This window comes from Oncorhynchus gorbuscha, linkage group LG10 (assembly GCF_021184085.1).
Source record: "Oncorhynchus gorbuscha isolate QuinsamMale2020 ecotype Even-year linkage group LG10, OgorEven_v1.0, whole genome shotgun sequence".
Taxonomy (NCBI): Eukaryota; Metazoa; Chordata; class Actinopteri; order Salmoniformes; family Salmonidae; genus Oncorhynchus; species Oncorhynchus gorbuscha.
The window spans coordinates 6,665,757-6,680,487 of NC_060182.1; the positions used below are offsets into that span (position 1 = coordinate 6,665,757).

Consider the following 14,731-nt stretch of genomic DNA (forward strand, 5'->3'; position numbering starts at 1 on the left):
TACACTGAACCTTGTCCTCTGAGTGATACATCTTTTGATTCTTCTCATCCCTCCCTGCCCCCTGCCTCGGACTCTGCCTCCCGATGACCCTCTGCCTGCCTGTCTTTCCTTTGCTTGAGAAGCCTTGTGATTCTCCTTACCCCCTTCTGGCCCCTGCCTGTCTGCCAAACCAGAGAGATAAAGAGAGAGTAGAGACAGAGAGAGAGATAGAGAGAGCAAAGAGAGAGAAGACCACAAATGTCAAATTGGCTTTTTACCAAATGACCATATATTCAGCCTGCACACCCTTATTAACAAACAAATATACCAAAACAAACGCAAAGTCTTCTCATGCTTTATTGATTTAAAATAATATTTTGACTCAATTTGGCATGAGGTTCTGCTTTGCAAATAGGTGAAAAGTGGTGTTGGGGGAAATACATACATTATAAAATGTACACACAAAAAAATAAATGGCAAAAAAACAAATTTCTTTCCTCAGGGCCATGGGGTGAGACAGGGATGAAGCTTGAGCCCCACCCTCTTCAACATATAAATTATATCAACCAATTGGCGAGGGCACTAGAACAGTCTGCAGCTCCCGGCCTCACCCTACTCGAAGCAACTAGATCTTCTGCACAGATTCTGTCAGACCTGGGCCCTGACAGACCTGGGCCCTGACAGTAAATCTCAGTAAGACAATAATACTGGTGTTCTAAAAAAGGTCCTGTTGCCATGACCACGAATACAAATTCCATCAAGACACCGTTGCCCTAGAGCACACAACAAACTATACTTACCTCGGCCTAAACATCAGCGCCACAGGTAACTTCCACAAAGCAATGAATGATCTGAGAGACAAGACAAGAAGGGCCTTCAACACCATCAAAAGGAACATCAAATTTGACATACCAATTAGGATCTGTCTAATAATACTTGAATCAGTTATAGAACCCATTGCCCTTTATGGTTGGGAGGTCTGGGGTCCGCTCACCAACCCAATAATTCACAAAATGGGACATACACCAAATTGCACGCAAAAATATCCTCCATTGTACAACATAAAACACCAAATAATGCACTCAGAGGAGAATTAGGCCGATACCCACTAATGACCAAAATCCAGAAAAGGGCTGTTAAAATCTACAAGCACCTAAAAGGAAGCGATTCCTAAACCTTCCATAACAAAGCCATCCCCCATAGAGAATTAAACCTGGAGAAGAGTCCCCTAAGCAAGTTGGTCCTGGTTTGGTTGGGTCTAATTGTGTTGCTGTCCTGGTGGCTCTGTAGGTTTCTGTTAGCGTTTGTGAACAGAGCCCCAGGACAGCAACAAAATTAGACCCAACCAAATCATGAGAAAACAAAAAGATAATTACTTGACATATTGGAAAGAATTAACCAAAAAAACATAGCAAACTAAAATGCTATTTGGTCCTAAACAGAGAATACACAGTGGCAGAACACCTGACCAATGTGACTGACCCAAAGTTAAGGAACGCTTTGACTATGTACAGACTGAGCACATCCTTGAATTGAAAGAGGCCGCCATAGGAAGACCTTGCTCTCAAGAGAAGACAGGAGAAGATGTGCACACAGCAAATTCTATTTTGATAAACTCACATATCTATCGGGTGAAATATCACAGTGTTCAATTACAGCAGCAAGATGTGTGACCTGTTGCCACAAGACAAGGATCACCACTGAAGAATCAACACCATCCACATTTCTGTTTATTTATTTTCCCTTTTGTACTTTAATTATTTACACATCGTTACAACAGACTAAATGTCTCTATTCCTTTGGTTCGTATTTTTTTGTATTATTTATTTTGCGTATGTTTATTATCTTTTTCGCTTGCTTTGGAAATGTAAACATGTGTTTCCCAAAGCATGAATTGAATTGGTTTGAGAGACCGAGAGCGCAGAGACAGCGTGAGCAGAGAGAGAGCGAGACAGAGAGAGCAGAGATGGAGAGAGAGAAAGAGAGAGCAGAGACTGAACAGAGACAGAGACAGAGATGGGGAGAGAGAGAGAGAGAGAGAGAGAGAGAGAGAGAGAGAGAGAGAGAGAGAGAGAGAGAGAGAGAGAGAGAGAGAGAGAGAGAGAGAGAGAGAGAGAGAGAGAGAGAGAGAGAGAGAGAGAGAGAGAGAGAGACCACAGCATCACCAGCCACACCCCAACCAGCTAAGACCACCTCAAGCAAACTCTGGCCACACCCTATATAGTCCCCCCCCCAAATCAGACCTATGCCCCTTCTGCCCGCACCATGCCCCCTGCCCCTGCGGCAAGGACCTCAACATGACAGCAGGACATATGCCCAGGCTGTGAGCAGAGCAACAGGCCCATCCCCCACTATTACACCTGCCCAAGCCCCATCCTGCGACCTAAGAGGTATGTATCAGGTGCTCAACATGCTCTGTTCACACCTACTGTGATGGTCCGAGCCTAAACCACACAAAAACAACACAAGACACTATGGAACACAAAGCTTTTACTATCTCAACCTGGAATATACAAGGTCTGAGGTCATCTGCCTTTGGCCTAAAGAGCAGGAACCCAGACTTCAACAAAGCAATCAGAAATACAGACATCCTACAAGAAACATGGTGTAGAGGAGACGGACCCACTGGTTGCCCTCTAGGTTACAGAGAGCTGGTAGTCCCATCCACCAAACTACCAGGTGTGAAACAGGGAAGAGACACAGAGGGTATGCTAATTTGGTATAGAGCAGACCTAACCCACTCAATTAAATTAGTCAAAACAGGAACATTTTACATCTGGCTAGAAATGAATAAGGAAATTATCTCAACAGAGAAAAATGTCCTCATGTGTGCTACCTATATCCCCCCCAATAGAATCCTCATACTTTAACTATGACAGCTTCTCCATCCAAGAGGTGGAGATCAGCCAACCAATCCAGGCCCAGGGACATGTAGGTACTAGTCTGTGGCGACATAAATGCCAGAACCGGACAAATCAAATCAAATCTATTTATATAGCCCTTCGTACATCAGCTGATACCTCAAAGTGCTGTACAGAAACCCAGCCTAAAACCCCAAACAGCAAGCAATGCAGGTGTTGAAGCACGTTGGCTAGAAAAAACTCCCTAGAAAAGGCCAAAACCTAGGAAGAAACCTAGAGAGGAACCAGGCTATGTGGGGTGGCCAGTCCTCTTCTGGCTGTGCCGGGTGGAGATTTTAACAGAACATGGCCAAGATGTTCAAATGTTCATAAATGACCAGCATGGTCCAATAATAATAAGGCAGAACAGTTGAAACTGGAGCAGCAGCACGGCCAGGTGGACTGGGGACAGCAAGGAGTCATCATGTCAGGTAGTCCTGAGGCATAGTCCTAGGGCTCAGGTCCTCCGAGAGAGAGAAAGAAAGAATTGGAGAGAGCATACTTAAATTCACACAATTAGAGAACGCACACTTAGATTCACACAGGACACTGAATAGGACAGGAGAAGTACCTGACACCCTCAGCACACAGGGGGACGAACACCTACCTGGAGGTGACAGCATTCCCTCCCCCATATGCTCCCCTTTAGACACAACTACGACAACATAACCAACAAAAACATGTCACAATTCCTGCAGTTCTGTCGGACGCTGGATATGTACATAGTGTGTTAGGTTCTAATGCAGAGTAAAAACTCAAAGGAAACCAAAGCTTTAAACCAAGTTTATTCTGCCCTGAAGGTCAACACAGCTGCATTAGACAAAGACATGGTTTCATCCATGGTGTTATACATATCCCACTCTGGGTGGAGTCTCCTCGTTATCGCCAAACATTGCATCAGTATTGCCTGTCAGGGAGTTGAGTGATCTGGTCCTTAAAACGGTTCCTCCCCTTATCTGTACGGCCACGTGTTTACCCTGCACTCAGCCCCTCCCAACCTTCATTATGTCTCTTTTAGAACTAATGATTAATAATAGATAAAGCTCAGAAATCCTTTCCTATCGGTAGTCAATGGTAGGCTTTGTGGGGGACTCCTACGGAGGGTACACCTAATGCTCATCTCTTGTCAGTAGTACCGTAGACTCATTTATCACTGGCCTCAACCCAGTCTCTTAAAGCATTCAGTCAGTCCACTGACAGCCCTATCAGATCACAGCAAAATCACACTCTACTTGACCAGAGCTATGCTCAATCATGAGGCATCAAAGCTAAATGAACTGAGTAATATTAAGAAATGCTATAGATGAAAGGAAAATAGTGGAAATATACCATAAAAACTATTGGGCAACAACAAATTCAATCCCTTCTAGACAATTTCCTGGACAAAATGTTGTGTAAACTTGGTAGTAGAAACCTAAACATCTCAGCTTCCCAACAAACCTAATAGTTTCAAGCAGACAACCCTAGAAAATGAACAACAATGACAAACGGTTTGATGAAGAATGCAAAAACCTAAGAAGGAATTGAAAAACCTGTCCAACTAAAAACATAGAGACCAAGAAAACGCCTTCACTATGGTGAATCACTAAAACAATGCAGAAATACACTACGGAAAAAGAAGGAACAGCACGTCAGAAATCAGCTCAATGTAATTGAAGAATGCATAGAATCTAACCACTTCTGGGAAAATGAGAAAAACTCTAAACAAACAACAACACGAAGAGTTATCGATCCAAAACGGAGATGTATGGGTAAACCACTTCTCAAATCTTTTTGGCTCTACAACAAGGAGCAGAAACATATACATGATCAAATGCAAATCTTAGAATAAACTATTAAAGACTCCCAGAAACCACTGGATTCTCCAATTATATTGAATGAACTACATGACAAAATACAAGCCCTCCAACCCAAAATGGCCTGAGGGGTTGATGGTATCATAAATGAAATTATAAAATATACAGACCACAGATTCCAATTGGCTAAACTTAAACTCTTTAACATCATCCTCAGCTCTGGCATCTCCCCCAATATTTGGAACCAAGGACTGATCACCCCAATTTACAAAAGTGTCGAACAATTTGACCCCAATATCTACTGATTCAGAGGGGTTGGTTTAAATGATGCGGAAGACACATTTCAGTTGAATGCATTCAGTTGTATATCTGACTAGGTATCCCCAGTACAATAGACCACATATTCACCCTGCACACCCCAATTGACAAACAAACAAACCAAAACAAAGAAAAAGTATTTTCATGCTTTGATGTTTTCAAAAAAGCTTTAGATTAAATTTGGCACGAGGGTCTGCTATACAAATTGATGGAAAATGGTGTTGGGGGGGGGGAACAAATTACATGATAAAATCTGTGTACACAAACATGGAAAGAATTGACAAAAAACACACATTTTTTTCCACAGGGTGGGGGGGGTAAGACAGGGATGCAGCTTAAGCCCCACCCTCTTCAACACATACAGTACCAATCAAAAGTTTGGACACACCTACTCATTCCAGTTTTTTTTGTGTGACTATTGTCTACATTGTAGAATGAGAGTGAAGACATCAAAACTATGAAATAACACATGGAATCATGTAGTAACCAAAAAAGTGTTAAAAAAATCCAAATATATTTTATATGTGAGATTCTTCAAAGTAGCCACCCTTTGCCTTGATGACAGCTTTGCACACTGGCACTGGTGTTTTCACTGACATTTGATTGAGTCTGATTGAGTCTGTAATACCAACATGTTTCAAGCAGACAACCATAGTCCCTGTGCCCAAGAACATGAAGGCAACCTGCCTAAATGACTACAGACCCGTAGCACTCACGTCCGTAGCCATGAAGTGCTTTGAAAGGCTGGTAATTGCTCACATCAACACCATTGTCCCAGAAACACTAGACCCACTCCAATTTGTATACCGCCCCAACAGATCCACAGATGATGCCATCTCCATTGCGCTCCACATTGCCCTTTCCCACCTGGACAAAAGGAACACCTATGTGAGAATGCTATTCTTTGACTACAGCTCGGTGTTCAACACCATAGTGCCCACAGAGCTCATCACTAAACTAAGGATCCTGGGCCTAACTCCTCCCTCTGCAACTGGATCCTGGACTTCCAGACCGGCCACCCCCAGGTGGTGACAGTAGGTAGCAACACATCCGCCTCGCTGATCCTCAACACGAGCACCTCAGGGCTGCGTACTCAGTCCCCTCCTGTCCTCCCTGTTCATCCACGATTGCGTGGCCAGGCACGACTCCAACACCATCATTAAGTTGTCAGATGACACAACAGTGGTATGCCTGATCACCGACAACGATGAGACAGCCTATAGGGAGGAGGTCAGAGACCTGGCCGCGTGGTTACAGAATAATAACCTATCCCTCAACGTAACCAAGACTAAAGAGATGATTTTGGACTACAGGAAAAGGAGGACCGAGCACGCCTCCATTCTCATCAATGGAGCTGTAGTGGAGCAGGTTGAGAGGTTCAAGTTCCTTGGTGTCCACATCACCAACAAACTAGAATGGTCCAAGCACACCAAGACAGTCGTGAAGAGGGCATGACAAAGCCTATTCCCTCTCAGGAATTTTTTTGGCATGGGTCCTCAGATCCTCAAAAGGTTCTACAGCTGCAACACCGAGATCACTGCCTGGTACGGCAACTGCTCGGACTCTGACAGCAAGGCACTACAGAGGGTAGTGCGTACGGCTAAGCTGCCTGCCAGCCAGGACCTCTACATCAGGTGGTGTCAGAGGAATGCCCTAAAAATTGTCAAAGACCCCAGCCACCCCAGTCATAGATTGTTCTCTCTACTACCGAATGGCAAGCGGTACCGGAGTGCCAAGTCTAGGACAAAAAGGCTTCTCAACAGTTTTTACCCCCAAGCCATAAGACTCCTGAACAGGTAATCAAATGGTTACCCGGACTATTTGCATTGTGTGCCCCCCCCAACCCCTCTTCTATGCTGCTGCTGCTACTCTCTGTTTATCATATATGCACAGTCACTTTAACTATACATTCATGTACATACTACCTCAATTATCCCCACCAACCAGTGCTCCCACACATTGGCTAACCGGGCTATCTGCATTATGTCCCACCGCCCACCAACCCCTCTTTTACGCTACTGCTACTCTCTGTTCATCATATAGTCATAGTCACTTTAACCATATCTACATGTACATACTACCTCTATCAGTATGTATGTAGCCTCGCTACTGTTATTTTTCACTATCTTTTTACTGTTGTTTTTATTTCTTTACTTACCTTTTGTTCACCTGATACCTTTATTTTCTAACTTAGAAATTGCACTATTGGTTAAGGAAGCATTTCACTCTAAGGTCTACTACATCTGTTGTATTCAGCGCACGTGACAAATAAACTTTGATTTGATTTGTTTAACACTTTTTTGGTTCCTACATGATTCCATATCTGTTATTTCAAGGTTTTGATGTCTTCACTATTATTCTACAATGTAGAAAATAGTTTAAAAAAAGAAAACCCTTGAATGAGTAGGTGTGTCCAAACTTTTGACTGGTACTGTATATCAACGAATTGGCGAGGGCACTAGAACAGTCTGCAGCACCCGGCCTCACCCTATTAGAATCTGAAGTCAAATGCCTACTGTTTGCTGATGATCTGGTGCTTCTGTCCCCAACCAAGGAAGACCTACAGCAGCACCTAGATCTTCTGCACAGATTCTGTCAGACCTGGGCCCTGACAGTAAATCTCAGTAAGACAATAAGGATTTTGTTCCGAAAAAGGTCCCGTTGCCATGACCACGAATACAAATTCCATCAAGACACCGTTGCCCTAGAGCACACAACAAACTATACTTACCTCGGCCTAAACATCAGCACCACAGGTAACTTCCACAAAGCAATGAACGATCTGAGAGACAAGGCAAGAAGGGCCTTCAACACCATCAAAAGGAACATCAAATTTGACATACCAATTAGGATCTGTCTAAAAGTACTTGAATCAGTTATAGAACCCATTGCCCTTTATGGTTGTGAGGTCTGGGGTTTGCTCACCAACCAAGAATTCACAAAATGTTCCAAACACCAAATTGAGACTATGCATGCAGAATTCTGCAAAAATGTCCTCTGTGTACAACATAAAACACCAAATAATGCCCGCAGAGCAGAATTAGGATGATACCTGCTAATTATCCAAATCAAGAAAAGAGATGTTAAATTCTACAACCACCTAAAAGGAAGCGATTCCCAAACCTTCCATAACAAAGCCATCACCTACAGAGAGATGAACCTGGAGAAGAGTCCCCTAAGCAAGCTGGTCCTGGGCCTCTGTCAACAAACACAAACAGACCCTACAGAGACCCAGGACAGCAGCACAATTAGAACCAATTTAATCATGAGAAAACAAAAAGATAATTACTTGACACATTAGAAAGAATTAACAAAATAACAGAGCGAACTAGAATGCTATTTGGCCCTAAACAGAGAGTACACAGTGGCAGAATACCTGACCACTGTGACTGACCCAAAATTAAGGATCTTTGATAATCTTTGATTATGTACATTTTCAGTGAGCATAGCCTTGTTATTGAGAAAGGCCGCCGTAGGCAGACATGGCTCAAGAGAAGACAGGCTATGTGCTCACTGCCCACCAAATTAGGTGGAAACTGAGCTGCACTTCCTAACCTCCTGCCAGATGCATATTTCCCTCAGATTACGCAAATCCACAAATAATTGGAAAACAAATTGAATTTTGATAAAGTCCCATATCTACTGGGTGAAATTCCACAGTGTACCATCACAGCAGCAAGATTTGTGACCTGTTGCCACAAGAAAAGGGCAACCAGTAAAGAACAAACACCATTGTAATTACAACCCATATTTATGTTTATTTATTTTCCCTTTTGTACTTTAACCATTTGCACATCATTACAACACTGTATATATATAATATGACTTTTGAAATGTCCTTATTCTTTTGGAACGTTTGTGTAATGTTTACTGTGCATTTTCTATTGTTTATTTAACTTTTTGTTTAAATCTATTTCACTTGCTTTGGCAATGTTGATATATGTTTCCCAAGCCAATAAAGCCACCTTAAATTGAAAATGAATTGAGAGAGAGAGTTACAGAGAGACAGACAGAGAGAGCAGAGACTGAGAGTGCAGAGAGAAAGAGATCCATCGAGGGGAATGAGAGGATCCATAAAAGGGTGGGCAGCTCTAACCCTGACAGTCCAGACCTGCTGGGTAAATGAACTGTGGTAAACAGGGAGAATAGCCTTCGAGAGGCTTCTCATTGGAACTCCCCAAGCATTAATGGGCCATGCTCATTAGGGCAACGCGAATATTCTGCAATGGAAAATTTAAAATGAGTGTTTCAGTTTGGACGAGTCCAGCTGTATAGTCCTTCCCTGACATTTAGAGCCTAATGGACACAATCCCATGCTCTGGCTTGCATTATTCAGCTGGCTAGAGGTCATCAGGTCATTATAGGAATAGAGAGTGTGTTCTCAATAACTTACTTGGGTTGGCAGATCAAAGTGTTCAGTTAAGAACCCGCAGCCACAATAGCAAGTGATAAATGTTCCACAGATAATTGTGGCTAGTTTGTGTTGTCAACTACATAAAGATGACATGAGAGATAGGAGCGTGAGGGAGAAATAAGGAGAGAGAGGGAAGATAGATAGGAGAGTTCTGCCCGCGGCTATGGAATCCTGACCTGTTCACCGGACGTGCTACCTGTCCCAGACCTATTATTTGACCATGCTGGTCATTTATGAACATTTGAACATCTTGGCCATGTTCTGTTATAATCTCCACCCGGCACAGCCAGAAGAGGACTGACCACCCCACATAGCCTGGTTCCTCTCCAGGTTTCTTCCTAGGTTTTGGCCTTTCTAGAGAGTTTTTCCTAGCCAACGTGCTTCAACACCTGCATTGCTTGCTGTTTGGGGTTTTAGGCTGGGTTTCTGTACAGCACTTTGAGATATCAGCTGATGTACAAAGGGCTATATCAATACATTTGATTTGATTGAGAGAGAGGGAGAAATACAGAGAGAGAGAGAGAGATTGAGAAGGTGAGACAGAGAGAGAAAGCTACAGAAGGAGAGAAGGCTAAGTAATTCAATATCACAGGCTCTGTATCTGGTGAGTATGTGGGCAATGACATCCCTGTGAAAGGGGAACATCACACATATACTCTCACATCTTAGTGCACATTACCTGCAGGGAGAAGGGGCCTGCATCCCAAATGGCATCTTATTCCATACATAGTGCCCTACTTTTGATCAGAGCCCCGGTCTAAAGTAGTGCACTATATAGGGAATAGGATGCCAGAGTCCTACTGACCGTGGTCATTTACAGAGTCTGGGTGGGTTAGGGCTCAGCATTCAAATTGATAGCCGCTAGAAACATAGAAACAAGGATGTAGAAACATCCTTGAGATGTTTCTACAACTTGATTGGAGTCCACCTGTGGTATATTCAACTTGATAGCCACTAATATGTTTCCAATTAGGGAATAGTGGTCATGACCATGATAGCCTAAGGGCTTCCTCTTCCGCTAGACTCTCTCTCACTGGTCCAGGTTATGATCTGCAGACAGTAAGGGCTTCCTCTTCCGCTAGACTCTCTCTCACTGGTCCAGGTTATGATCTGCAGACAGTAAGAGCTTCCTCTTCCGCTAGACTCTCTCTCTCACTGGTCCAGGTTATGATCTGCAGACAGTAAGGGCTTCCTCTTCCTCTAGACTCTCTCTCACTGGTCCAGGTTATGATCTGCAGACAGTAAGAGCTTCCTCTTCCGCTAGACTCTCTCTCTCACTGGTCCAGGTTATGATCTGCAGACAGTAAGGGCTTCCTCTTCCTCTAGACTCTCTCTCACTGGTCCAGGTTATGATCTGCAGACAGTAAGGGCTTCCTCTTCCGCTAGACTCTCTCTCACTGGTCCAGGTTATGATCTGCAGACAGTAAGGGCTTCCTCTTCCTCTAGACTCTCTCTCACTGGTCCAGGTTATGATCTGCAGACAGTAAGGGCTTCCTCTTCCTTTCAACATATTGCTGAATTACAGTCAAGGTGTCATCTAAAAAAAAAAGGTGCAGTGAAATGTGTTGTTTTACAGGGTCGGCCATAATAGTACTGCTCCCAGGGAGCAAATTAGGGTTAAGTGCCTTGCTCAAAGGTACATCGACAGAATAATAATAATAATAATATATAATAATAATATATGCCATTTAGCAGACGCTTTTATCCAAAGCGACTTACAGTCATGTGTGCATACATTCTACGTGTGGGTGGTCCCGGGGATCGAACCCACTACCCTGGCATTACAAGCGCCATGCTCTACCAACTGAGCTACACAGGACCACTAGGGGAGTAAGTTGAACCACCCTTGTTCCTGTTCCTTAGGAAAGTATTCAGACCCCTTCACTTTTTTTCCCCACATTTTGTTACGTTTTACAGCCTTATTCCTAAAATTGATTTAAAAAAATAAAGAAATCCTCGGCAATCTACACACAGTACCACATAATGGCAAAGTGAAAACAGAGTTTTTAGACATTTTTTTGCTAAATGTAATAATAATAACAAACTGAAATACCTGATTTACTTATTTACATAAGTACAAAACATAAATACCTTATTTATATAAGTAATCAGACCCTTTGCTATGAGACTTGAAATTGAGCTCGGGTGCATCCTGTTTCCATTGATCATCCTTGAGATGTTTCTACAACCTGATTGGAGTCCACTTGTGGTAAATTCAATTGATTGGACATGATTTGGAAAGGCACACATCTGTTATAGACTAAGATACAGTAGAATAGGATAGAGTACAGTATATTCATATGAGATGAGTAGCGCAAAAATATTTAAACCTTATTAAAGTCACTAGTGTTCCATTATTAAAGTGGCCAGTGATAGAGGTGTCCTTGTTTCTAGGAAACTGTACACATAATTCATATTTTGACCAACTATTTAGGAAGAAGTCATAATTGTATGGAGTTTGTGAAGTTAGAAACCACATGGAAAAGGTGAGAAGATTTTCACCAGTCAAATGAAATGGATTGTGACAGAGATTTCATGATGCTTGTATCTAAACCAAAGTAGATACTTTTAAGATTGTTCTATACATCAGTTGGGGTCTCTATAAGCTTCATTATGAAGGCATAAACCTAGCATGAATGTGCATAATTATATCTGTGTATCCTAATACAGCCAATATGTTTGCCTTGGGGTAAGTTGATCCAATGGCCATGGAGTAAGCTGAGCCAGTGGTTGAGGCAATGGGGTAAATTGAGCCAGTGGTTGAGGCAATGGGGTAAATTGAGCCAGTGGTTGAAGCCTTGGGGTAAATTGAGCCAGTGGTTGAGCCAATGGCCATTGGGTAAATTGAGCTAGTGGTTGAGGCAATAGGGTAAATTGAGCCAGTGGTTGAGGCAATGGGGTAAATTGAGCCAGTGGTTGAAGCAATGGGGTAAATTGAGCCAGTGGTTGAGGCAATGGGGTAAATTGAGCCAGTGGTTGAAGCAATGGGGTAAATTAAGCCAGTGGTTGAGCCAATGGCCATTGGGTAAATTGAGCCAGTGGTTGAGGCAATGGGGTAAATTGAGCCAGTGGTTGAAGCAATGGGGTAAATTGAGCCAGTGGTTGAGGCAATGGGGTAAATTGAGCCAGTGGTTGAAGCAATGGGGTAAATTGAGCCAGTGGTTGAGCCAATGGCCATTGGGTAAATTGAGCCAGTGGTTGAGGCAATAGGGTAAATTGAGCCAGTGGTTGAGGCAATGGGGTAAATTGAGCCAGTGGTTGAAGCAATGGGGTAAATTGAGCCAGTGGTTGAGCCAATGGGGTAAATTGAGCCAGTGGTTGAGGCAATGGGGTAAATTGAGCCAGTGGTTGAGCCAATGGCCATGGGGTAAATTGAGCCAGTGGCTGAGCCAATGGCCATGGGGTAAATTGAGCCTGTGGTTGAGCCAATGGCAAGTTGAGCAAATTGAAGCAAATGTTCTTGCTCGGCGTAATGCAAGTCATTATCGATGGGATATGAGTTAACAACAGGGCCTGGCCTATGTTAAAAGTGTTGTTTTTTAAAGTGTTTGTTAGGTGTTAAGCCTCTGTTAAAAGATGCTTAAAATGATTATTTTTTTAACTGAAAAAGCTATTGTGACTGTGTTGAATTGTGTCTGGGGAAAAAAAGACAGTCATGGTTTTAAAAACATAGTAGTATTTAATTCACTTCAGAAATGTGTAAGCAGCTTAACCATAACCAGGGTAAGTTGTGTCAGGAGAATACTTTTCTTTTGGACAAGCTATGTTTTCATGAATGTTTACATTAATTCTGATGACTTCCAGGGATACACAACATCCTGAAATATACGTCGATATCTTTGTTAGAAGGAATACGATGTTTCCCTTGACGGAGTTTTGCTGAATGTAAAAAAATGGCTCAACTTCCCCGTAGTATGTATTCATGCCTTTACCACTATGGTTGGCAATGACTTTCTGATCCCATAAATGTAGAGAATATTTGTCTCAAAGTCCCAATATTGAATGAACGTTATATTATCCTTCATTCAGTGATGTTGCCAACTCTTCCATCATTGTCATGCCATACATACACAGAACATTGTTTTGACTTTCCTGTCTCTAATTTCCACCCCTTTATGTACCTTTGTTACAGAGAGCTGTAAAGACATCCTGGCCGCTACTGGGAACTACGCCCAACCAGAAATCACCACTCTGACCTGAAGAAGTTGATTGGTCGATGAAGGAGAATTGCGTGTGAACCAGGATGTAGCACTGAAGGACATGGGGTGAAGCTTCAGGTCTTAGATCCCTCCTTCCTCTAACTGAGATGAAGGTCCGGGTCCTTCCGGAAGATTCTGGAAGAAGATCTCTTGTCTTTCTGTCAAGTACACAGTACCCAAACTCTGTTGTAGAATACGTCTATCTGATGCTTTAGGAGATATAGTTATGTTTGTACACACATCTGTCTGTTTCCAAGCATTTAGCATGTATTGTATTGCATGATCTAGCACTATATAATGTACCATGAAAGAAAATATCATCAGTGAACTTAATGTTAAGGGACACATCTAAAGTTGAGGAGTGTTTTGAATATCTGAAGTAACTCCTATTTCCAAATGGTGTTTTCAAGAAATTGCTACTATTTGTGAAGGATTCGAGTTGTTTGATGTTTCTGTAAAAAATGCTGCAGTCTTTCATCAATTAAGTATAATTGGTAAATATTGACTAACTAAAATTCAACAGTTGCATGGGGCGGCAGGTAGCCTATTGGTTAGAGCGTTGTGCCAGTAACCAAAATGTTGCTAGAGTGAATCCCCGAGCCGTCAAGGCAAAAAATCTGTCGTTCTGCCCCTGAACAAGGCAGTTAACCCACTGTTCCCCTGAACAAGGCAGTTAACCCACTGTTCCCCTGAACAAGGCAGTTAACCCACTGTTCCCCTGAACAAGGCAGTTAACCCACTGTTCCCCTGAACAAGGCAGTTAACCCACTGTTCCCCTGAACAAGGCAGTTAACCCACTGTTCCCCTGAACAAGGCAGTTAACCCACTGTTCCCCTGAACAAGGCAGTTAACCCACTGTTCCCCTGAACAAGGCAGTTAACCCACTGTTCCCCTGAACAAGGCAGTTAACCCACTGTTCCCCTGAACAAGGCAGTTAACCCACTGTTCCCCTGAACAAGGCAGTTAACCCACTGTTCCCCTGAACAAGGCAGTTAACCCACTGTTCCCCTGAACAAGGCAGTTAACCCACTGTTCCCCTGAACAAGGCAGTTAACCCACTGTTCCCCTGAACAAGGCAGTTAACCCACTGTTCCTAGACCAGTTAACCCACTGTTCCCCTGAACA

At 43.0% G+C, this 14,731-nt stretch overlaps 1 protein-coding gene across 1 annotated transcript in view; it reads left to right on the top strand.

Annotated features, from left to right (window-relative positions):
• Window positions 1-14,322, top strand: part of kcnc4 (potassium voltage-gated channel, Shaw-related subfamily, member 4) — a 71,164-nt gene extending 56,842 nt beyond the window's left edge. Inside the window, exon 5 of the mRNA XM_046364796.1 lies at window positions 13,540-14,322. Within this exon, the coding sequence (XP_046220752.1) occupies window positions 13,540-13,607 (68 nt within the window). The 3' untranslated portion in view covers window positions 13,608-14,322. The remainder of the gene's footprint in view (window positions 1-13,539) is intronic.
• The last annotated feature ends 409 nt before the right edge of the window (window positions 14,323-14,731 follow it).